This window comes from Vipera ursinii (assembly GCF_947247035.1).
Source record: "Vipera ursinii genome assembly, chromosome: 4".
Classification (NCBI taxonomy): Eukaryota; Metazoa; Chordata; class Lepidosauria; order Squamata; family Viperidae; genus Vipera; species Vipera ursinii.
The window spans coordinates 88268304-88294906 of NC_139514.1; the positions used below are offsets into that span (position 1 = coordinate 88268304).

The following is a 26603-nucleotide window of genomic DNA, read 5'->3' on the forward strand; positions in this document are numbered from 1 at the left end:
TAAGATATTTAGCAATAGCACTTATATACTGCTTCACAGTGCTTTACACCCCTCTATAAGCAGTTTACAAAGTCAACATATTGCCCCCAACAATCTGGGTCCTCATTTTACTGATCTCAGAAGGATGGAAGGCTGAGTCAACCTTGAGCCGATGAAAATCGAACTGCCGAACTGCTGGCAGTCAGCAGAAGTAGCCTGCAGTACTGCATTTTAACCACTGCACCACCACAGCTCAGTTTGTGCTTATTTATTTATTTATTTATTTTATTACATTTATATACTGCCCTTTCCTGAAGGACTCATTAACAGAGGCTTGTAGTCCATATCCAGACTGAAACATGTATGGAGACAGATCAAAGCATGCATGTTCTATGGGGACAGTGGGCAAAAACTAACCACACCAGTAGTGGCATTGGCAACCAGTGGGATGTAGGGAAATGAAGATTCTGGGAAAATTAATGGTCAGATTGATATTGGAAGAGTTGTACTGGGCTTGCCCTCTCTGTATGACCTCCCTGGATTTTGTTTTAGTTAAAACCTGAAAGAACTCAAATTTTCCAGTTAGGTTCTGCCAAATCATATCCCTCTGAGAAATATTTGCCAAAACTTCTGAAGAGAGTATGTTTCAAGTCTGCAACAAAGCACAGTTTCTGTTTTTTGCACAGTGCTGTTACTTAGCAAAGCATAGTGCATATAATGAATGTTCAGTTTTCTCTTATATCAGATGTTGTAACTACTTAGATTGTGTAACAGTGCTTGCTATACATAATTAAATTTCTGTTACAAAATATAAAAGCCTCTTAACACTGTGGGCAGAATTATCAGGGTTTATGCTTGGAATGGCAATAATTCCTTCTGATTAGCACTTATGCATCTCCTGTTGTCTACTGTTAATCAGTGCATGTAGTGCATTTCCAAAGTAGACATCCTATGGTTCTTTTCTTTCTGGCATTTTGGATACATGTTTTGAAACAAGTCCTACAAAGAATTATGTTGACAGCATTGTCATTGCTTTCAAAGGTTATTTTTGCTCAGAACAGTACTTTACTAGAGGCTTTATTTTTTTAGAAATCAAATAGCTAAGCTACAAATTACACCATGAGTCTTAGAGGGGGGGAAGCCCAGTAAATTGATATATAACTTTTCAGAAGCCTACCAATTGCTTTTTAATTGGTATTATAGACTGTGCTCTGAAATCAGGATGTTTTATTCTCCTATGTGTGAATATGCAGTATGAAGTTTCTCTAATTGATTCGCTTTGCCCATTCCATTTGATGTATCATTTTTCACAATATTTCATAATTTGTGCTCATTTCTAATGAACAGAGTCGTTAGGACAGGCATGTCTAAGTACAACTGACAGCTAACATTAGGTGCCAGATGCAGTTTATAAAGCTATGTAGAAATCTAGAGAACAGTTTAAATAAATTAGCACCTGTACATTAGTCTCACTTGCTGGTAATTTATAAGCGAATCAGTAGAGATGACATTTAGGTAAGTCATTGATCAAGTTAACAGCTGCATACCTGCTGCCCAGCTGGGATACCTAATTAATAGAGATTGCAATCCTGACCCAGTGCTTTTCCCTGACTTGAGAACAAAATCTTTTTATTTTGTGATTTAACTTTTAACATAAGGAATAAAGAATCTGCCTTATTTTTGAACAGTCAAATCCTTTAACATTAAGCAAATAAAAAGAAAGCTGAAACAATCATAAGTCCTAATGGAAATACTGCTTGATTAAATATCACAGAACTATGCATAATTTGATCCAACTTACTATTTTGATTCACTTTGCCCATTCCATTTGATGTATCATTTTTCACAATATTTCATAAGTATTGAGCATTGCTTTTGATGATATTGTAAGTGTGCCCATGTAACTTTCTTGGCAACAATATAAAAATGGTTTGTGATCTTATTTCAGGATGTTTTTTTCATCTTGGTAGTCTAATCTGTAGCCCTGGAATTTCTTGATGGTGGTCTGCCATCAAAATACTAACTAGGCCCAACTTTATTGTAGCTTTTCAAGACCAAACAAGCTTGGCTATGTACTGCCACCACTTGGACACTGAATTACTGTGAGATTGTGAGGGACCTTAGTGGGTTAAGGGAAGATCAGACATCTTGATGGTTAGAGAAAGATAAGCCATTGTCTAGTGTTCCAGTGTAAAAGAAATGTTTTTAGAAACTACTTCATTCACAAATGCTTTCTTCAAGTAGTAGAGAAAGTATGATTTTTCTCTTTTTTAATGGCAAGAGAACTTTTTTCCAAAAGGAATACAACTTGGGAATTGTCATTTATGTTGAAAGTGTCTTTTCTTCTCCTAAAAAGTATATACCATTTTATTATAGTGATAAAGCAGTATTTTTATTGCTGTAGTTAATTTTGAGAGTATTGGAGATACCGTGTGGCCTAATTTTAATATCTAGATTTTAGAATACTATAAAATGTTTTAAAAACACTTTTAATGTTATCTTTTGAGAAATATGAATTTTATCTTCACAAGACTGTTTATGATAGTAAGTAAAATAATGCATTTAATAATTCCTGGGACAACACAAACATAATATTTCAAATGCTTAAATGTTCAAGTAAAATCTGAAGGGTAATTTGGTTTTTGGCATCAAAATACCATGATTGATAAAATAAAAATTATAAAGGTCATCTCTAAACTATATAGTCTGATACAGAATAATTTGAACAAGAATTATGTATAATTATTTTGAAATAAAGTATCTGTTTTTTTATTCCTATAAAGCTATTACTTTCCTATATTTGTTATTTTATTTAGAACAAAGTTAAAATACAAAATACAAAACTAAATAAAATCCGAGAACATAAAAGAAAAAATACAAGACACAAAGCAATCAGAACATTAAAAAGGTGCGTCAGAACAACAACACATTATACACATATTATCCCCTCTAGTTGAATATTGATATATTACTACAGCATTAGTTCCCACCCTAACCCTACTTCTATGAAGCTATTACTTACAGTTCCTGCTTATGCTAATTTTTCTTTTGAACTGTCAAATCACAACATAATTTATTTTAAAAACACTGTTAAGGTTCAGTGTATATTTTTCTTAATAGGTGGGTCAGAATGAATATTTCATTACTGGTATATATAATACAGTATTGGTTTTGAATATATGAACAATTGATCACCTCCTTTTCTCTCAGTAGTTTTAATCCAACTCCATCTATCGCTTTATTTGGATTAAGAGTGTTATGGTATTAATTTTTCAAGTTTTTGTTTGAATATTGATTTGAAGGCAGCTAATGTAATAAGGTTGATGACGTACTGTGGAATGGACAACACTGGAATTTCTTTATAAATTATGGTTTGAGCTGGCAAGTAAAGAAAAATTAAAAGATTTTAAATAAATATGTGCATAGGAAGTAGCAGAAATTTTCATTACAAAATGTACTTTTCTTATCATAATAGTAGCACAGTGATAAAGTTGGCTGGACTGTAATAAGATTTCTTAAACTGCCATTGTACTATTTCTTCACTTATGGTTAATTGACTGGCACAATCAGATATTTTTCTGCAGGTAAATTTTCTATACAACGATCTCAAGTACTATTAGGTTAGATGAAAAAGAGCCTTTTGCGTTTGTTATGCAATATCTCAAAAGTATGATTTAAAGTCAGAGCTTGCCAACCAACTTTCTTATTGTGAGTCTAACAGATTTTTGAAAGCTCTTAGCCAAATGATATTTGCTTAATATAGATCCATTTTAATCATTGAACTTTAATTTTCAGGAGATGAGCAAAGTGATCATTCCCTGATATGGACATTATAGTAAAAAGTGACATGACCTGCAAAAATCTTAATTAATGCTGAATTGGTCATTGCCTTAGGCTTGTTTTCTGTCTTTAGCATATATGCAGATATTGAGCTATTCTGCTTTAATTATATCAATGTTGCAGTCAGGATTTTTGCTCTCATAGCTGAGATTATTTGAATCATCAAACAGAAGCAAATATAGAAGAGACTAGTTATGTATACACAGTTGGTCCCAATATTCTATAATATATTCTTTTGACATGTTGCTTTATGTGGTGTTTAATATCCGTTGGTTCGCTATGGGTTTTTCTATTGTCATTATAATTAATCCCCATTTGTTCGCAAATGGATGTTCACCTATTTTGTGTATGTACAATATCCCCATTGACTAACAAATGGGAATTCATCAAGCCACTAAGAGAATCAAAATACCCTTCTATAAAATCAAGCTAATCCTTTTTGTTTGCTGCTGAGTTCTCAGAATCCCTGTTTGGAATGCCAATAAGATATTAATAAAGTAATAGGTGAGATCTTTATACACTCTACCCATATTAAGTAGGTTGACAGTGCTGACAAACCAGTCTGTGTCCACAGAAAATACTGTTAATAAGAAATATCTTTGAGTTAATATAATTATAATGCAACACAGTTCTTCAGAAAAGAAAATATTAACTGCTTGCTTGAGTCTATTTCTTATCACTATGGATAATTTTCTTTTGCATTACTATTTTGTGACACAATAGTTTAACATTCACCCTCATAATGAATTATACATGATTGTATATGACTGCACTATGTGGTTAGCACGGCACTGCAATAAAAACATTTCAAAATAATTAACAGGTGTAACAAATGATCATTCAAGCACATAATGCTAGTTGCCTCCTTAATACAAAATCCTAAAAATACACAGCCTTCCTCATAGCCTTTCATGTACTATGCTCACAAGGAGCACATAGCCATGCCATTTATTATATCATTGGAAGCAACTAAACTTTTGTCTGTTATTGAAAATATTTGTGGGATAAACTGTTTAATAAATTTTGTGCTCTCCAAAGAAGTCTCTTCCTGCCCCCCCCCCAAATATTGTGCCTCAGAACCGTTTCCTTATTTGGATCCATTACTTAGCACCATTTTTGTTACCCATCTCTGCTGACATAATAACCTAGGGTAGCAAGCTTACTCGTCAGAATCCTCTAATTAGAATTTTCAAAGCAACAGATTTTATTAACTGTACAATGTTGAAGTAAAATTAAATCAGCCTTCTTATAACTCAGGTGAGTGAATTCTTTTATCTTAGGAAAAAGTAAGACTTTTCGGCTTTTTTAAAATCACAATTCAATTGCCTATTGAGACAGAGCAGTTTATATATTCCTGTTTAAAATACTTCTTTTCCCCGAGTAAAACAATTTTCCATTTTGTCAAGTGATTTCTTTAGAATCCCTTCAGATAATTGTTGAAGGGTTAAATTTTCCTGCCTATACAAGTAATCCCCAAGTTATGAGCATTCACTTAACGTTCGTTCAAAGTTACCTGACTAACGCCCCCTAGTGTTTACAAGCAAATCCCAAAATTCTGAATATTGTAGTACCACGGCGGTCGTTCACCCTTACGAGCAATCGCAGAGGTTCTGCAACATTCACGCTATTCCCCCCCTCCCCACAACTGCTTCCCCTTCCCTTCCTGCCACGCTAGATTCATTTACCTTGCAAAATCTGACACTGCTGCAGTTTTTTTTCCCTTTGAGGGAGAGGAGAGTCGGCTTGGAAATGCTTTTTGTGCCAACAATAGAAACTCCTGGGTGCCGTAATATTGTGTGAGTTTGAACACAAATATTCTGCAAAAGAGATCATGCTACCCGGAAGCTTCCATTCTGAAAGGGGGGGGAGTGTTTGCTTCATTTGCATGCCTTTGGGGCAAAGCGGAATTGGAGTTGGCCGGGCACAGGAACCAATGCCATCTGTGGCCAGTGTATGCTGTATGCTCATGTGCGCCGGCCTTGATTTGAGGGCAGAAATGAAGCCTTCCACTGAGCGGGGAGGCATCCCAGGGTGAGTCTTCTTGCACCTGCGTCCAAGCTGCTGGCGGTGATGCAATAGCCACCTGAGCAGCCACGATCTCCCCTCCCCAGCCAGCCAGCCACCTACCCTCCCCGACCTTCTCTTTGCCTGAGCGGCCAGTGGCAGAAATCCTGACCTCTTTTCTCCTTGTCCTCCACCCCACTCAAGTGGCAGCAGCAGCTTCAGTTTCTCCACTCTGTCCAAAAGGAACAAAGCATAGGCGCAGAGCAGGATTGCTCTCAAGATGCGGGTGCGTTGGTCGCTTGCTTTCACCTACCTTATTGAGAGCAATCCCACTCTGTGCTTCTGCTTCTTTCCACTTGGACAGAGCAGAAAAACTCAAGCCACTGCCGCTTAAACACTTTTTATCCAAACAGAGATCTGAGAGAGTTTGGAAGATCTGTGTGCCTGCCAGTGGGGGGCTTCAGAAACAGAATGGAACACTCTGTGTGACTGCTTGAAGCTCCGTGTGACTCAGGTCTCTGTTGGGATAAAAAGTGTTTGAGCACCTATGGGGCTATTCAAAACGCGGGGATTTGCTGTGGTTTGAAGCTCTGTGTGACAGTCCTTTCTGTTTCTGAAGTGCCCCACTGGCAGGCCTTTTCTCGAGCCCTTTCCTGGCGAAAACAAGACCCTGGAGCGAGCACGCCTCACTTTGTGGCTCCATTTTCACCAGGAAAGGACTTGAGAAAAGGCCTTTCCTGGCAAAAACGAAGCCACAGAGCAAGGCCCGCTTGCTCCTGGGACTCATTTTCACCAGGAAGGAGCTTGAGAAAAGGTCTTTTCCAGTGAAAAGGGAGCCACAGCAGGAGGCGCACTTGCTCCAGGGTCTCGTTTTCACCGGGAAAGGGCTTGAGAAAAAGTCTTTCCTGGCGATTTTCCTGGCGGAAACGGAGCCACAGAGCAAGGCCCGCTCATTCCGGGGGGCTCGTTTTCGGCAGGAAAGGGCTCGAGAAAAGGCCTGCCAGTGGGAAACTTCAGAAATGGAAAGGACTGTCACACGGAGCTTCAAAACAAAACGAATCCCTGCATTTTGAATAGCCCCATAGGTGCTCAAACACTTTTTATCCAAACGCAGGCCTGAGTCACCCGGAGCTTCAAGCAGTCACACAGAGCATTCCTTCCCGTTTCTGAAGCGGCCCACTGGCAGGCACATGGACTTTCCAATCTCTCTCAGGTCTCTGGATAAAAAGTGTTTGAGCGGGCAGCAGCTTGAGTTTCTCCATTCCGTCTTGAGTGGAAAGAAATGGAAGCGCAGAGTGGGATTGCTCTCAATAAGGCTGGCACATGCGAGTGAGCAGCACACTCATTTCTTCTTGAGAGCAATTTTGTTCTGTGCCTCCACTTTCTTCCTTTTGGATAGAGCGGAAAAACTGAATTTGTGTGAACAGAAGCTTCCATTATTGGCACAAAAAGCATTTCCAAGCCAACACTCCTCTCCCTCAAATGGAAAGAAACTGCGGCACAGAGGACTTTTGCAAGGTGAGTCTGGCGCAGCAGGAAGGGAGGAGGAAGCATGAGGTTTCTTAGTCGGGGAGGCCTTGGGGGCCTGTTTCATCACTAGCCCCCCCTGGCCTTTCCCACCCTGAGATACCTCATGTACACTTAACGAGCCATGTGCTTCTTAATGAGCAGGGAGTTTTCTCGTTCAAAGTATGAGATTCACTTCCATGAGTTTTCGAGTTACGAGTGGAATGTGCAGGCTGCATTACACTTGTAACTCATGGACTACCTGTAGTGGAACAAATAAGCTTCATATATGACTGCAATAAAAGCTTAGAATTTGAAATAATTCAAATTCATGGCTGTTTGAATTCCAAAATTTTGCATTCCACTAGTTACAAGCTTGTAGCAATCCAGTTCTCTACCCATTATTCAGATTTTTCAAGTACTTCTGTGGTTCAGAGAATCTGCATTTGAAGGCATTATAGTCTGTTGATTGATAGTACATTGCCTGAATTTTCACACAGAATTAGTTGTAACAGTGAAAAATGACCAGAATCCAAAGAATTGTAAAGTGCTTCTATTTTATAGACAAATGGAGGCTATCAGTCAAAAGATCTTGAAATTATCTTGAATGGATTCAGCTTTCTTGCTTATCTTGCATTAACATTAACTTAGTTTTTTAAAATCAAGCTTTATCAGTAATGCCACTATTTTAGCAGAGAACAAGTGCAGCTAGAATTTATGCTTATCTAGATAATGATTGCAAAAATCAGAAGTTTACATATATTGATGGTTATTTTAGTTATGTGGAAATTGTATGAAACACCTGAAACTTCACAGAAATCTTTAACAGTGGTAATGACTATGTTTATTTTCCCTGAAAGCACAATCAAAACAAAATAAGCTAGCCTGCAAATTTCTTCTGGGTTTTCAAATCAGTGTTTATTTGCTTCTCTTCATTCCAGAACATTCTGGGGAACTCAACTATATATGTTCTTTTATTAGAAGGACAGTACATGAATTAATTCTGATATTTAGTATTACCAGCTAGAACTAACAAGCAAATTATGTAACAACTTGAAAATAGAATTCTGGAGTTGGTCCAATTATAGTTAATTGTGCAGTTAATACTAGATTGATTAGATGTCTTAATCTTGAATGACAATTTTTCCACTTGTTGGAGGTCAGCACTCACCCACCCTCCTAGAGAAGGAAATATTTTGGGGAATATTAAAAAGGCAGAATATTATATTTTGCCGAAGGAAGAATGGAGAAAATAATCTTAGGGGAGGCAGAAACCAACCCAAGTTTCCCCAGGCAGAAATTGAGCTGGCCAGTATAGTAATAATTATATTAATTAATGATTTGGGACACACTATTCATAGGCAAAACGCCTTCAGCCTCCACAGCTGATGGGATTAAAAAAACAAAGACTCCAAGGACAGGAACATAACCTTTAGGACATAATAGGAGTAATCCACCACCATTAGAATACCAAAAGGGCACACTCAAGCTCAGATCAAAGTACATTGCACAGGAACAACCTCAAATACAAAGCCCAAGAAAGTATAAAAACCCACCTACTTCCATTTTCTCAGCCACCCCAGAAACATGCTGACAATCAAATAAACTTTTTTCCCAAGCAGCCTCCATTTTATTTCCAGCGTCGTAGCCTCCATTTTGTTTACTCCCTGCTTGGAACTGGACCTGATGATTTTTCTTTCAACACTCTTAAATTAACTTTTGATTTTGGAATGTGAATGAAGTGAATATGCATTAGAATATCTGCTTTAAAGGTCTCAATCCTTCATTTTGAAGTTGCATCAGTATCCCTAAACCCTTTTTTCTTTTTTGCCTCTACCATCACTTGGTGGACCTACACTTTTATTTCCATTATCTACTAATTGAAATAATAATTATATCCAAAGCTAATATTCTAATAGAAACTTATGATTATCATTATGTCTTTAAAATGTCTGATTTCACTTTGTTTACAGAAAGCAATTGCCTATTTATTTCCTTCTGGTCTATTTGAAAAAAGGGCCAGGCCTTCCATGAAGGTAAGAACATTATTCAGTGCTACCAGAATCAGAACAGAATTATTTCAGTATAGTAATAATTATATTAATTAACCATTTTTTTCTCTGCTTTAAACAGCACCCTGAGGAAGTGTTTCCAAAGACAAGTGGTAAGTGGAGATTTGCACATGCTTTGTACATAAGGTGGGTTCCCAAGCACTAATATATGTCCCACCCAATATCTGGTCTGTCAATTCTTGGGTTTTTCTTGTTCTGTTGACAAAGTACATAATCAAATGCTTTGGAAAGTCTCTAGGTATGTTTTATTTGGGATAAGAGTATTGTATAAGGAAAACAATCCTTATACAATATATAATATTATATATATATATATATATATATTCACATATATTTTATGATAGTTTAGATTTTAAAAAATCAGTTGAGAGGTTTATGCAAATAGTGTTATCTCTTTCAGATACAAAGGACACTAAATAGTATTCTGTTTTAGATGTAATTCTCTTTAGGGTGGGGGATGGAATATTCACTTGGAGTTGTATAGTTACTGCTGTTTATGTTTATATTTCTTCAGTTATTCAATGGGATGAAGATGGTCGTCCATTTAATTTTCTTTTTTATACTGGCAAGCAGTCATACTATTCTTTAATGCATGTAAGTGGTTTAATTTCCCCTGAATATATAATGTATACATTTAAATTGCAATATTCTTTTTGAGAAAATTAATTACCAAATAAGGAATTAATAGCTTATTCTCCAGTTAAGCTTTGGTTTGGTTCCATCAGTATTAAATAGATCTTGCTATTGAAAACAAATGTAAGGATATGGTAAATGAAACTATACCTTTTATAATTTATTTACTTTGTTCATCAATATACCATACATTTCCAGCCATAGGCCAGCCTTCAGTGGTTATAATTCTATTTAAAATATATAGTATTTTTGAACTAAAAGCATTATAAAAATATATTTATGAATTTCTTATAATGATTGAACATTTAAACATAAATTCAGATACTAGTGTACCAGGTTGAGATTTAGACACACAGCAGATCTGCTTATTACTTCTGTAGTGGCTTGCAGTTAGTCTGCTATATAAAGAAAAAGTGGTATGGACTCCACCATGGTTGAGGTTACTCTGTGTAAAGTAAGATGTCTAGCAAAGAATGACAAAGTGAACACTAAAAATATGAGAAGTTGGTTGAAAGAAAGTTGAAGGAGTTATCAGGGAACAAGAAGGAAGACAGCAAAAATGCTACTTATCGTTTTCAACCTACAACCTTTTATTTAGTGATTGTTCTAAGTTACAGCAGTGCTGAATAAAATGGTGGTTGCAACCAATCCTTTTAGTTCAGGCCATCCCACCTATCACATGATCACAATCAGTGTGCCCTGCAACCTGTTCTCATTTATGGCCAATTACTAAGCACCCTGCAATCATATGATTTCCATTTGCAACCTTTCCTGTTGGCTTTCCCAGAAAGTCAATTAAGAAGCTAGCAGAGAAAATCCCAAGTTCCCGGGGTAGGTTTCCCACACCCGTGTGCCTTCACCAGCCACTCTATGCTTGCACCGTGTCATCCATGTGCACCCTCCCTGATCTGTGTGATGCCTTCTTGCATCCCCTTGCAGTCTTCTTAACCCACACAGCACCTCTCATGCTTCACCCTAACCCTAACCCTAACCTTGGGATTCAGTTAACCATTGCTAATGGGAGTGCAGAGTTTACCATTACTAAACTAATCATGCTTTAAGCAGGCACAGTGCTTTATGACTGCATTGGATAACGATGGAAATTTTGGTTCCGGTTGCCACTGTAAGTTGAGGACCACTTGTAGACATTCTTACATGACAGGGAGCTCTTAGGAAAGTGAAGAACATGCAATATGGTGCTCTTTACTTTTCTTAGAGCCTTCTGAAACAAAGTCCTAATGGCCAGGAGTTGCTTTAAAAGATTACTATATAGCACTTGCAAGTAAATAAATAATTTCCACCCCAAATTTCAATTGCAGGGAAATTACCTTTAAAACCTTGCTCTGCGGTTACTGACACCATCCTGCAGCAATTTTCAGTTTGCCATTCTGGCACTGCCCTTACGGCTGTTTGGTTGAAGAGATAATATACTAGTGGCTCTGCCATCAAAAATATTGATAGAAATCTTCTAATCCAATGATTGGTCATTAATCCCTATTTATTCTGTTTTGCATTTCAGTTGTTTCCTTCACATGTTTTCATTTAATAGGTTATTAGCTGGCATATGGCTTTATTTTCTATTTGAGATTTTTTTTATTGGCTTGGAAAATTATAAAAAAAAATCTTGATATGCTCCTTCACTATGGAGAGAACCAGAATTATTTTTGCAGCTTTTCCAAAAAATTGCTCATCTGTAAGATAAGGAGACAAATGAAAGAATTGCCTCTTTTTAAAGAAACAAGCAAACCTTCAATTAGAATTTGCTTTCCTGTAAATTAAATTAATTCTGTGCCTTTAGCCTTGGAATGAGAGAGAACCAGTTTTTTTTCTTTGCGACATCTTTTCAGATTCTTGGAGAATGCTACTGTATTCATACACAATCATCTTTCCTAAAATCTAAGCAAGCCCAGTTACTTCAACTGTTCTTTGGAAATATAATGAGCATTCCTTCCATTACTTGATCCAGTTAATTAATAGAAGTATTGAAGAATAGAGAAAGACAAGCTCCTTCTGCTGTTTTCTGTTAAGTCTTTATTGATATTACTTAGGGTTCTGCTTTTATTATATCTTAAAAAAAAAACACCTTGGCATCCATCCCGGGTTCCTGTTCCCACTATCATCTTCTTCCCTTGGAATCTTTTAACCTTGCTCTCACTTTATTAAAATCTGTTTTTTAAGTCCAATATTTCATTTGATTGTATTCAGTTGTAATTTTCTTTTAAATCTAAAAAGTTCAGGATTATACTGTCTCTTCCCCCACTGTTCTCACTACTGAACAATTACTAGCTGGATTTCCAATGCGCTTTCTGAACTTACTTATCTCAAGGTACAATATTTATTGCAACTGCACAATATATGCATCATTTGTAAACCTTAATCCATTGACTTTGGGAAAACTGAATCAGTGCTGATAGTTACAGAAAATGAAATGCCCATTTTACTGAAAAATAAAGTAATACTTTTCAGCATAGTGCTGCTGTCAAAGTCTGTTTCTCTTGTTATCGAGTACTGTAACACTAAAGGTGCAATAGCATTTAGAGGACTTTCTCTATGAAGAGTATTGTTTTCCTGTGTTTTTTAGCATTATCTTCGTTTGTACTCTTTGCACCCAAAGGACAAAATCCCCACTTGTCAGGTACATTTATTTCTTTGGAAAGAGAAGAGAGGAATTATTTTTTCTTTTGGTTGACCTTGGGCAAATGAGCTTCTTGCCCTGGCAGAAATGAAATGAATGATAAATGTAGAGGGAGTCTTTGCTGAGTAATGGAGCTGCAGCCTAGGCTTTCCAGAGAGTTTTCTCCTGCGCAGCCTGAGGCAGCCTGAGGACCCCTACTGTTCATTTAAATAGGTATGTCAAATCTGCCTTGAAACGCTGCTGGTTTGATCTGTGGTAATATTTGTGAAGGTTCCATATGGACTTGAGCCCCCCTGCAGTGCTAAGAAATAATGTACAACGCTTCATGGTGCAGACGCAAATTTTCTCTGAAAAGGGATGCAGCGCTGCGTTTTAGCTGTCGGAGAGGATGATGGAGCTGACGCACTATGCCTGTCAACTTGTTACACGGATGGGTTGCACGCAGAGAGGCTGTGGAAAATCTGTGCCTTTTAGCTTTTCTACTTAATCACGGTTGTAGCATTGCCTTTAGACTGTATGCTACATTAATTCTCTTCCTGCCTTCTGCCTTTCATCCCAAGTTTCACGGAAAAAAGTAAAGCATGCAGGTCTTGTAGAAGGGCCTTATCAAGCAGCTGTCATCTGACAGGCCATTTGCATTTGTTTTGGCTGAAACGGAGCAAGCCAAGGGCAAGATGTTTTGTTGCATTCCATCATAATGAAGAAATTATAGAAAAATTACAGGGAGTACAACTTTTTAACATTCGTAACTCTTGCCTTTGAAAAAAACAGTGTTGGTGATTTTCCAGATGCACAGTCTTTTCAAGTGGCCAGACTTCTCATTTGATTAAATGTTTCTTCATTTGAAATTCTTTCAGCAAACGAAGCGTAATTATGGTAGGATATTTATGTAGTTGCTTAAATAGTATCAGTGCATTTAGAAATATTTCCTTTAAGAAAAGGGTCCATACTTTTATTAAGCATGATTTGTCATGCAACCTTACACAAAGTATGAAGTACATATCAATCTTAAGCTAAGAGATACCAGAAGCATATTTAAGTTCAAAACTTTCACTTTTAAATAAAAGATAGTTTTTAATTTGCTGTGTGTTGTTTAGACAATCTTTTATCATGTATAACATATTGGTTGTAATTTTCCTAGATATAGCATATGAGCATAATAATACTTCCAATTGAATGTTTTATGGACTTGAGCCCCCCTGCAGTGCCTTGGTGGAGCAGTGGGCTAATGCCTCCTTAAGTAACACCAGCTGCCTGCAATTAGTGCAGGTTCGCGTCCCACCAGGCTCAAGGTTGACTCAGCCTTCCATCCTTCCCAGGTAGGTAAAATGAGGACCCAGATTGTTGGGGGCAATTAAGCTGACTTTGTAATAATGCCGCTTGGGGGTGTGTGTGAAAGCCCTAACAAGCAGGCATATACATAGAATGAAGGCTACTGCTAAACTTGTAAGCCGCCCTGAGTCTTCGGAGAAGGGCGGGATATAAATGGAATTAAAAATTAAAAAAATTATGTATGCAGAAAAAATTGTAAGATAATAATACTAGACTTTTTTGGAAAATCAGTATTAACCTTTATCAACTTAGTCCCCATCATTTAAGTTGTTATGAAATACAATCTGGAGAACTTTGACTCAACATTTGGCGTATAGTCTGTGTAGGTCTAGGATGCATTAGGTTGAATAAGTTTGCCTACACCGTCCACCATCCTTGTTCTATCTTTTATGTAACTTATATGTTTGAGCTCATAATATCTGCATACTTTCAACAAGCTTCTGCTTGTTGAACACTGGTCACAGCAGGCCACAAATACTTGTTTATTTATACAGAACACTTTTTATATGATTTAGTTATGTAGAAATTCTTTAATCATTCTGCATGTACCAAAAATTTAAAAGACTCATATTAACTTTCAAATACTGTACAGTCATGTTTTACTTACAGTAAATACTAATCCAGACATAATGCAATATCTGCTAGCTGTATGTATGAAGTTAACAGATCTTTTTTCTAACTTTTTGTGTTGTATACATATACAGAACAATTATTTCAGTGAAGTAGACTTGTAGCATTGAAAAATTTGGAACCTTTTAATCTGGTTAAGTAAAAGCAGTCTGTGTTCCTCTGTTCCCTGAATTGTGATCAAGTAGTGTCTATTACAAGCAGTAGAAGATTTTTATTTCTTCCATCTCATGATATTGCAACTCTTGTCATCTGAAGTCATCTGATGTCTTCTTTGGGAAAGAGTGGAATAACTAAAGTCCTACTCCCTTCCCTCCCACCAGGAAGAAAATAGATTGGTGGATCATTAGATGGAATAAACTATCATATTATGTTAAGTGAAATAAAATATGTTATTTCCTTTTTTCATTTATTTTTCAAAAATACAACATTGTTTATACTACCCGTCTTATTAAGCAGAAGCTTAGAGATGCTATTCTGCTGTATCATGAAAAGATACATATATGACACATAAATCTTTCATAAAATATATTACAAAATGTTTGTTGTATATGTCATAGAAGCATTGATTGATTGATTGTGTACCATCAAGTCATTTTTGACTCCTGGTGACCACATAGATATTCTTCATACTGTAGATATTCTTCTTTCAGGTATTCCAGGGGTGCACTCATCACCACTTTAACTGAATCCATTCACCTTGCTGCTTGGTTGTCATCTTCTCCTTCCACCTTTTTCCAGTATTAGAGCCTTTTCCAGTGAGTTAGGTCTTTGCATAATGTGTGGAAAATAGGTTATTTGAGTCTGTCCATTTGTGCCTCTAGTGAGAACTACGGGTTGATTTGTTTGATGATCCATTTGTTTGTTTTTTGACAGTCCACTGTATTCTCAGGCATCTTCTCCAACGCCAAAGGTCATAACTGTCAATACTCTTCATGTCCTGCTTCTTCAAAGTCCAGCTTTAGTTTCCATAAAGTGTCAGAAGGAACAGCATGGCTTGCACAATTCTCATCTTTGTGGATATAGAGATATTGCTTTTGAATATTATTTTCCAAGGCCCTCATAATACTTACCAAGTGCTAGTTTGGAACATATTTTTAAAGAGATAGGAATATCTGTTAGTAAAATCTTTGCATATCCATTTTGAAGAAGTTAAGATACATTCTTCAACTGTTTCAGATGTGAATGTTTCCCACATGTTAATCTTTCTCAGATTTGTATATTTTGTTAAACTTTTTCAGATAACATGTATCATTATATTGCCTGTTCTATTTGCTTGTGAATAATATTAACCTACCTTATTTACAGTGATTCTTAGGAACAATTCTTTTTTTAGGAAACTTGGAAATCAGATATAAAATTACAACACAAGTAACATTTTCTGTATATAAATGTACTTTCATAAGATGTAAAAAGTCTTTAAATTATCTGTAATTTTTGTTCATTGTTTATTTAACAATAAGGTACTATACATCATGAAGTGATATTATGAGCTCTCTCCTAGATGCCAAGGACTGTTTTTAACCTACAGTTTGAATACTTTTATTTCATAGCCAAATGCACATAATAGTATAATACAGCCTGGGGAATTCATTAACATGGATGTTTGGAATTACATGTTGAATAGCTTGGTTTATTTATTTTCAAGATGTTTACAGCTCATGTCAATGAGAAATTTGGAAGATGTAGGCATATATTTTATTTGCAATAGTGGTGAATATCTGTAGCTCAGGTATAGGATGTTGGTTTTCAAACATTTCTTTACTAGACTAGGTAACATATTCAGCAGAGTTTAGGGGATGTCAGTGTCAGTGTTCTTCTGTTTATAAGGGCTGTGAGTCATGAGTGAGAGGCTTGTGATGGGAAGGTTATATCAGATCAGGGTTATTGGGAAATGAACTTCTGGTGAGGGGGCTTGTGTGGGTTGGTTGAGGGTTGATGCTGCTTCTGGTTAGCTGTGTGGTTGATTTGGATTTTGAGGGGTTCATAGGCTGGTTGTAGGTCAGTGTGTCTGTTGATGGAATTGTGGAGTGCCAGGCTTCAATGAACTCACACGTGTGGCGGGAGGTAGCATGGCCAATGATTTTTGTGTTGCTCCAATTGAACTGATGCTGTTTGGTGTCAGATTAAGGCTGTGGGTTTGTGGGCTATTGCTATTCCTAGGGGTTGGAGAATTCTGGCTGTCATTTGCAATACCCCCTTTTTGTATGGGAGAGTTAGTTTTTGCGTGGTGGTTGGATGTGTGGTGTGTTGTGGTTTGGGTAGTGTGTGTCGGAGTGAAGTTTTTTTGATAGCTGTTGTGGAGAAAGATATGAAGCAGCCATTTTTCTTCCGCTTTTCTTATTGTGTTGCAGTGTGTCCTCCCCCTTCTGAAGAGGATCTTGACAGAGCTTCTTTTGTGTGCGGTGGGGTGGTTGCTTGCAAAGCTGAGGATCTGTTCTGTGTGCCTGGGTTTGCGGTAGGCACGGTTTCTAGTTCTCCATTGTCTAGTCTCATGTTAAAGAATGGGAGTCTGTTGTCTGTTTCCTCTTCATGTGTGAATTTGATCCCAGGGAATATATTATTGAGTAGGTGGTGTGTTTCTTCAGTTTGGGAGGGTTGGATGATGACAAAGGTCATTGACGTAGTGTGTTCAGAAATTTGGTTGGATGGTGGATAGAGCTATGGATTCAAGTTGTTGCATGACTACTTCTGCTGTTAGACCTGATATAGGTGATCCCATCGGGGTACCTTGCACTTGATTGTAGATTTTCCCATTGAACTTGAAGTATGTGTTGAGGCATAGATCCAGGAGTTTCATGATAGTTTCTGTGGACATGGAGTGTTCTGTAGTGGCATCATTTTTGTGGGTAGGGTGTTTAGTGTGAAGGTGTTTAGCCAGGTCAATGTCAATCAAGGTGAAGAGAGTGGTGACGTCGAAGGAGACCATAATTTCTTCCTTGTTGATCCTCATGTGTTTGATGCATTGGAGAAATTTTTCTGGGTGGTATATTGAATGAGTCAAGTCTACAGTTTCCTCTACAGGGTTTTTGCTACTTTGTACATTGGGGTTCCAGGTAGAGACACATTTGGGCATAAGGGGATACTGTATATTTGAGGAGTCCGTAGAACCTGGATATGGAGGGGTCTTCTGGTTGCATGTGCTTTTTCCGTAGTGGTGTTAGCTGTTTTTCCATTTTTCTTAGGGTGTCTTTTATTTAGTTCTCTCGCTGTTTTGTTAGATAATTGTGGATTATTTGGTAGGTATTGATGTCATTGAGGTGGTTTTCAGCTTTGCTGATGTAGTACGTTTTGTCCATTACTACCAGCAGTCTGCCTTTGTCTGCCAGTAGAATGACAATGCTTTTGTCTTGTTTCAGTGTCTTTAATACTGTCTTCTCCTTTTGACTGAATGTTTCATTTTGTCTGTTACGTTACACATTGGGGATGATGTCTTCTTATGTTTCTTGGTCCAGTTGGTACATTTTTAGAATGAATTCGAGATTGGCAAGGAATTCAATGGGCTCAGTGACTTTGTCGTTGAAATTGAAGCCGTGTGTTGTCCAAGAGAGGTCTACTGGTTAGATTTCTGATCCATAGTTATGAGTTGTCATCTTGTGATTTTGGGGTGATGGTATTGAGTTTCTCTTGTGGTGACTTGCGTTTTGGGATAAGTATTTTGTGTGTTCTAAAGTGTCTATCAAGTCTTGTCTGATGGAGTTGAGGCATGCGGTTTTTTCTTCATGTTGGTATTTTTCCAGATGGTTGTGGGTATCAGTGATCATGAATTGAAGCATTTTGTGCCATTTTGGAAGGCCAGTTTCCATGCTTGTGGGAGTTGATCAGTGGTTGGTAGAGTATGCTATGCCAACCTTTTTGGGGTTGTTTGTGGAGGCATTCATGGAGGGAATGTAGCTGTTTGCAGGTTGATGATTGTCTTGCAGCAAAAGTCTCCCAGCGGCAGGCAAGTTTAAGCATTGCATGTCCATGTAAGTTTGCAATAGTGGCAAATATCTGTAGCTCATGTGTAGGATGAGGGTGTAGGATGCCACTACAGAACACTCCATGTCAACAGAAACCTCTGGATCTATGCCTCAATACATACCTAATAACATATTACCGGAGGTCAAATTCATGTGCGAAGAGGAAACAGACAACAGATTCCAATTCCTTGACATTGACATAGAAGACTAGGCAATGGAGAATTGGAAAGCCACATCTACCACAAACTCCCACACATGGAACAGATCCTCAGTTTCGCAAGAAAAGAAGTTGTGTCTAGGCCTTTTTCAGAAAGGTCAGGACACACTGCAGCACCACAACAATAAGAAAAGCAGAAGATAAATGGCTGCTTGATGTCTTTCTCTGCAATGGCTATCCAAAAAAGTTTGTATTCCAGCACACACCACCCAAACCATAACACACCACACAGCCAACCAGCACGCAAAAACTAATCCTCAAAAAAAGTTGTTGGAAATGACAGCCAGAATTCTCCAGCCCTTAGAAATAGCAATAGCCCACAAACCCACAGCCACACTCCGCCAGGAATTATCCAGAACCAAAGACAAGATATAGAAGGATGAAAGAAACAATGTAATCAACAAAATCAACTAACTATTGCAACAAATTCTATGTGGGACAAACATCATGTCAATTAAAAACCAGGATCCATGAACACCGGCTTTCAGTCAAATGCCACGATCCCAAATCCTTAATTTAGTTTAGTTTAGTTTAGTTTTATTAAATTTTTATACCGCCCTTCTCCCAAGGGACTCAGGGCGGTGAACAGGGCATATGATAAAAATACAAAACTACAAAAGTTAAAATAGAATTAAATTAATGCCCACGATAAAACAATAAAATATAGCAATATTTAAAACCCAAATTAACTCCCCATCAGGCCAGGCCAGCTTGTTCAAATAGGTGGGTCTTTAACCCGCGCCGGAAGGAGCGGAGATCCGGTGCCATCCGGAGCTCCACCGGCAGCTGATTCCACAAAGCCGGGGCGCCCACAGAGAAGGCCCTCCCCCTGGGGGCCACCAGCCGGCATTCTACACATTCTACACACACCGACACCAAACAGTACCAGTTAGATTGGAACAACACAAAAATCAGCCACGCTACCTCCTGTCATACTTGTGAGTTCATCGATGCCTGGCACTCCACAATTCCATCAATATTGATCTACAACCAGCCTACGAAGCCCTCAGAATCCAAATCAACCACACAGCCAACCAGAGGCATCACCAACCCTCAACCAACCCATGCAAGACCCTCACCTGAAGCTTTTACAAACAGAAGAACACTGGCACTGACATCCCCTAAACTGCTGAAGATGTTACCTAGCCTGGTAATGAAATGTTCGGAAACTGACCCACAAGCTCAGAGAACGAACCTTCACCCTCATATATTTGATTCTCCATTCAGGTATAAAACTCACTAAGCGATTGGGGCCCCCATATTTTCTCAAAGAATTGTTTGGAAATGAAATGAAAGGAAAGTAATCCTGATGTATATTATCTAGAGTTCTTGGTGAAAATATTGGATATGAATGCAGTAAATAAATATGAAAATTAAGAGACAATTTAGCAAGGATACCAAACTATATTCAGAACTTATAAAAACAAGAATTTGCTTTAAATAAGAAATATTCTGGATTAGAACAAAACTACTTCAGCATTCTGTTCGCAAATTCCTCAACCATTTAAATTCACTATTGGGTCATGAGTGCAGTAGTAGTCACCTATTTGTGTTTTTCATTAGTTAATATTTATGGAATCCTGATTAATACACACTGTATGAAAATAAAAGTCATTGCCTGATATGTCTGCAAGTGGGGAAATATATTTTTTTGAAGTTGAGCTTTTATCTTATACCTTACCAAATTAATCTTTCTGTGGAAATTTCACAAGTTGAACTCATTTATATATATTTTCTGTATTCTAGGAGATGTACAGTAAGTTACTACACATTCAAAATTACCAAGATCAACTATATGCTCAAGGATTGCTTTCTGAGGATAAAGCATCTATGTAAGTTTTCTCTGGGATTATAATGAACATGGAAGATAGGTCTAGATGCATTTCTATATATTAATTTCTTTGTAAAATTTCTATCATTCTGTAATGATAATATTTGATTATCCCTCTGATGGATCCAAAAGGTGATATGTGGTTTGGCTGAGGTCTTGTATCATATGGTCCTGGTGTGGTGTGTCCCTTTTCACATATTTGATCTTTGGGAGATGAAATTAAGAAAAGAGACGTAGAAAAACATTGGAGGAAGTGTTGGAGAGAGCCTGATTAACTATGGGTAGGAACCCATATTTGAGGTTACCTGCTAGTGATAAGAGTGGCAAAATGAAAATATTTATTCATCCTTCCTGCATCTACTGATGGTTATCAGTTGGCCTTGTTTATGGTGACCTCAGTCTTTCCCAGCATTAGGCTGTTCTCCAGTAAGTCCTTCCTTCTCATAAATACTTTAGTTATGTCTTTTAACAGGTTTAATTGAGTAAGATCAGATTAGTTTTGATACACCTGCATTGCTTTATCACATCTTTACGAATTTACTGATTTATTAACATTTATACCTCACCCTATTTGTAAGACTTTGAACAGCTTACATAAAACTATGGAAGTAATGTAAGAAAGAAGAAACATTTTTAGGAGAGATTCAAATGTAAAAGCAAAGATAGTGAGCAATAGATTCAGTGGTAAAGAGTATACTTGCTTGGAAAGGAGATCATCTAATGGATCAAACACTGAGTTGGCTTAACCTCCTTTCAAGTTTTAAATATACTAAGGGCCGCAGTATATATTGTACTCTTCACAGAAATAACTTATGAAAGTTATGGGCTACCCACACATGCGCCTTAATTTAAACAAAAGTGTTTATCTCAAAGGATAGCTGTGATACCATCTTTGTTTGAGGTGTTTGCGAAGATATACGGTTTTAGAGCAAATACATTCCTGGCACATGGAATTAGAATTGGGCACTTTCAGAAGGATTAATAGTCTCTGGCTTCAGTATTGGGCCTGTCGTTGAAAAAGAAATGTAAGTAGTATTGGTTGACGAGGAAAGTTACTATTAAGTGATAAACCAGATGAACAATTGGCAATGGATTACAAATGAAGAAAGCAATTGAAATCGAATGAACCCAAATATAATCAGGACCAAAGTGACTCAAGTTAAAAATTCTATAATAATAGTTAGGCCCAGATTATAATATGAATAATTAATTCAAAAAGATCCGTTATAATATATGTGATTCCAGGGGAAAGAAATTATTAACTCTGAAGATGGAAGAATTTTTAGAAAGTTAGGAAAAACATTGAAGTAAGCTGAACAAAATAGAGATAAGAGTGAGGAAAAGAAAACACAAAAAGGAATAATAGTAAAATAAGCAGCTCAACATTCATTCCAGTATTTTGGTAAAGTTGTATTTTTGGAAGCATATAATTGGTGCTAACAAAAAGTAACAATGAGCATATTTTCTGCTACAAAATGTCATTTTCTGACAAACTGATATAGTCCATCCTACCTGTTCTTTCCTCTTCTCTTTTCCTGGCTTCTAATTATAATTTGTTCAGTTTCTGTATTTATGTTTATCAGTAAATTGATGTATTTCCAAGAAAATAAAAACACTTATGTACCGATTTGCACTGCCCTGTTTGTATTTTCTAAAAATGACTGTGGGATCTATAGGTTGGTGGTTATAACTTTGTGCTATTGTAACTTCATATTTATTCTTTTTTAAAAAATTTAAAGAAATGTCTCAAGGCTCATCTTACACTGTACTCAATATATATTATTTTCTATATTTGGAGAACTAAGGCTGGTCTGCCTCGGATTAGATTGGATTTAGAAATGGTATTGAAACCTCTTTAAAATGTTCACATCCTTCCTTTGGGTGTGGGAGTTGTAATTGTATGTATGTATGTATGTATGTATGTATGTATGTATGTATGTGTGTATGTATTAAAATCCTGCTGAAAATATTGTCTAGATTTTTAATTATTAACTTTTTGCCAAATTAATATGCTTGCTAAGTTTGCACCTCTAGCTTGGATTTCCTCAAGCATAAGGAAAGTATATTTCCAAATTAAGAGTATAGTCTAGCTGCAATCTTATCTTTAATTGCATGATTAGTTAAAAGAGAATATATGTGATATTTTAAACAGGAACCTGATTGGCAGCAGATGGCTGATTAAAGAGGAATTGGAAGAAATGTTAGTGGAAAAACTGTCAGATCAAGATGTAAGTAATTAATCTCTTTTATTTAATGAACCCTGTATCCTAATGGAACATTAGTGGTTGTAAGGATTCTGGGGGGAAATTGCCTGGGACATGGGAATTATTCACGTTTTTAGTTTGAATCCCATAAGTACACCAATCACATCCCTAAATAGTTATGAGATAAAGTACTTTTATGCATGTTATTTCAGGAATGTTTCCCCAAATAATGAGGTAACATATATTCAGCAGAATTGTTCCACTTCATACTGTTCAGGATGGTAGTTCTACCTGGATGGATATTAACATGCCTATGTAAACACACCAAAAATAACAACAACAACCCACATCCCACTCTCAAATGCTCACAGTATCTTAGCAGATAAGATAACTAAAGCCATGTCTCTGACCTTTCTCTTTGCAGTGTCCAGTGAGGGATTTATCTCAAGCGAGAACATTCAAACATGTAATTTGCCACTCCATTTTAACATGTGCCTGATAGCCAAATGTAATTATTACATAATTTGTCACTCCTGTGTACAATCAGTTAAATAACTAGTTACATCAGCAAATCAATTTAAGACTGTTCTCTTCTGTTCAACTTCCTTTTAGCAGCGTCTGATGGCGGCTTAGAAAGTCAAAGTGGTGACCAGTGTAGCATGATCAAAGCCCTGCCCTCTTTTCATATGTGATGCAATGCACATAAAAGGGGGAGGCCTTTTGATTCTAACTTTGTGGCCATCACCTTAATGTCTCTCTGGATACTTCTGATTCCTTTATTGTGATCAGAGAGAAGCATGTTTGGGGACTGTCTCATGTTCTTAGTCAAATTGTAAAGAAAATCCGCATGTGTTCAGCAGACTTCTGTGTTGGATGTTACCCCATATAATGTAGCTGGTGGGAAATGAGATATCAGAACTAGCAGGTTTGGTTAGTCACATGATCAGTTCACTCAAGGGAAGTGATTATGTTGAACACATCTTGATTCTGCCACTGGGTTACTTGTACTGAAAAGGTAATTTCATTATTTTATCTCTATTGTATCCATTTAGGATTTCTTTCCTTTTTTAACTTCTATCTTTGCTTCTCTCCAAGCAAAAAATAAGCATACAGAAAATTATCCTTCTTGAGCCATTCAGGAAATGTTCCTTTATTTCCTTCCTTTTCCTAGCCCAAGCTGTATAAAATGATGTTAAACCTGAATCTGCTTCTTAGCTCCCTTTGGTCGGGAGGCGCTGTATTACTAGTGAGACACTTTAATCACATGCTCAGATGAAAGAAGTGAAACTTACAGTAGCAAAGGATAATTATTTCAAGAGGTTGCCCTTTGAGTCAAGTATCTCTTGAATTTTTAAAAACCTTGATTGTTTGTTTTTAAAATCAGGACTAAGGTAAATCCTTTTTGAAAGACCAGTGGCATAAATGCACATTTCCTGTACACATTAGGAAATGAAATAATCTCAAATCAAATCTTTATTGCAGTCATAAACTTAAATAAAAATAATCCAAGAAGTAGAGTTTAAAAAACAGTTTCCTTAAATGAATTGGGACTGTTGTCTATCAAAGAGTTCTCCTTTGAGGCCCACTAAAATCTCTTTTTGAAAATCATGATTGATGATGAAGTTAGTTTGACAAAGAGTTTGCTTAAAGTTTGGAGCAGTGGATTCATTTGTTGGGGGCAGGGAAAAAATTAGGTATCTTTATTCACATGGGAAATGATACATCTGCATGTTGTTTTGAAAGCAGCATGCAAATGCAGAAGTGTCATCCTGTCAAAAGTTATCAGTAAGAACAGAACTAAAATGATCAAGCAGGTAAAAATAGAAGTTGTTGACAAATGCAATTACACTTGCACCATCATCCCTTAATGAATTTTTATTGTCTACAGTATTTAAGGTGTATTCAGCTGCTGGAAAGATTAGTATCACTACCATACTGTGATATAGAAGAAGATTATCTACTTAAATTTCGCAAGCAATTACCTATACAATCCAAAAAACAATCATTTGAACCCCTGAAATACGATGAGCAAGGAGTGGCCTTTAGCACTGCAGAAGGTATGCTTTTTCCTAAATATCAAAATTTAGTCCTTGGCAACTTGAAAATCTAAATATTTCTCAACATTACTGTAGCTACATGTCTATTGTATAAAGAAAGAAAAAATGATGCCAGCCAAGATGTCCAGTGATACTGCACTGTGTTCTACGTGATCATACTTGTTTCATTAAATTAAAAACAGTTAGTTAAAAATATATTCTCTGTTTCCAACTTATTTGACACATGTATTTAAGATGATATATAATATATCATCTACCATACACCATGAAGTTGTCTATTATAAATTGCTTTTCATACAGATTTTTCAGTTTGGCAACAGGCAACTTAAATTACTTCACTTGCTTACTTTATTCAGACTTCTTTGACAAACATTATGGTTTTACAATCTCAGCCCTAGGAGGAAACAGACAGTGGCAAACCATTTCTGAAAAAAATCCTTCACGGAGTAGCGAAGAGTCAAAAATTGACTCAAAAGTATTTTTTGTTGTGTGTGTGTGTGTTGACTCACAAACCCAATTTGTAGCATAGATCAAAAGTAATTTACTTTGCATTTCTGTTCAAATACTGTGTACTCTAAATCAAACAGAAACTATATATTAAAATAATTATATCTTTTAGATACCGGTTGCCATTTTGAATTATCAGGATATGCCTCCCTCTGCTGGGAGAAGAAAGGAAATCTAACTCTGGCAGTTTTGTGAAACTGTGTCCATTGTATTCATGATATACAATGTGACATAAGTCTCTTTTCTTTTTACAGAGGCCTTTTTGATAATGAATATTGCCAATTACTGCTTTCAGAGATATGCATAAACCTTTAATTGTGGAAATATGTTAATATCTCTGCTATCAAGTAGTAACCCTGGAGTGTTGTCCAGCCCTTCATAAGTTTAGAATCTAGATTAATTTTGGATATATTAGACCACTTTTCCACCCCAAAACACATTAGGCTTAGTTCTCCTTGTGTTGCATCTGGTTAGCAAAGATGCTGCATTCTTTTGAAAGAATGCTTATTTTTTCACTTTTGCTAAACTTTCCTTTTCAAAAAATAGTTTTTTTGTTTAACATTTTAAAATGCTAAATGTGTTGATGCTAAAAATGCTAAACATTTTGAAATGCTAAGCATGAAATAAATGTACAGAGGTGTTTTTTTTTTCTTTTTAAGGTAAGAGAAAGTCAGCAATAGCAACTGCTACACTTCATGCAAATGGAAGTGGAAAATTCACTATAAATGGAGATAATTATTTACTTTACTTCCCAGTGTTGCAGGACAGGTGAGTGTTTAAAAAAGAGAACCTTTTTTGCTAAAACAATTTTTAATGGTGTTTTTGTAAAAAAAAAAGTTTTCATCTATTTTTAAGTTTAAAAAAAATCTTCATATTTTCCTGCTGTATATTCATATTTGAAAATTTGAATAAACAGGTGAAAATGTTACTAAAACAACAATTTCAAATGCTCCTGAATGTTGGTATCTCAATATATTTTGGACTGAAATTTCCATTGTCTTCAGTCAATATATCAGTACAATCTGAAGATCACAAGAGTTGTAATCTGCACATCTGGAAAATTCCTACTTAAAAATATTAAATTCTTAGAAATGTGAACTTTATTCGGAGCAGTGGGAGAAGAATGAACTTGAAAATTTGCATAAAACATCTGGCCACAAAATTTTGCCACCCTTGGCTATCCTGAAACTTCTGTGT

General features: G+C 36.5%; 1 protein-coding gene across 3 annotated transcripts in view; it reads left to right on the forward strand.

Annotated features, from left to right (window-relative positions):
* The window catches only part of MRPS9 (mitochondrial ribosomal protein S9), a 45450-nt gene that overhangs the window by 16976 nt on the left and 1871 nt on the right, over positions 1 to 26603 (forward strand). For 2 of the 3 annotated variants that reach the window (XM_083363021.1, XM_083363023.1), the window contains exons 3-10: positions 9303 to 9365; positions 9463 to 9493; positions 9916 to 9995; positions 20554 to 20639; positions 22791 to 22866; positions 23267 to 23308; positions 24731 to 24899; positions 26066 to 26174. In XM_083363021.1, the coding sequence (XP_083219147.1) occupies positions 9303 to 9365; positions 9463 to 9493; positions 9916 to 9995; positions 20554 to 20639; positions 22791 to 22866; positions 23267 to 23308; positions 24731 to 24899; positions 26066 to 26174 (656 nt within the window). The remainder of the gene's footprint in view (positions 1 to 9302; positions 9366 to 9462; positions 9494 to 9915; positions 9996 to 20553; positions 20640 to 22790; positions 22867 to 23266; positions 23309 to 24730; positions 24900 to 26065; positions 26175 to 26603) is intronic. The other variant, XM_083363022.1, reaches the window with a different exon arrangement.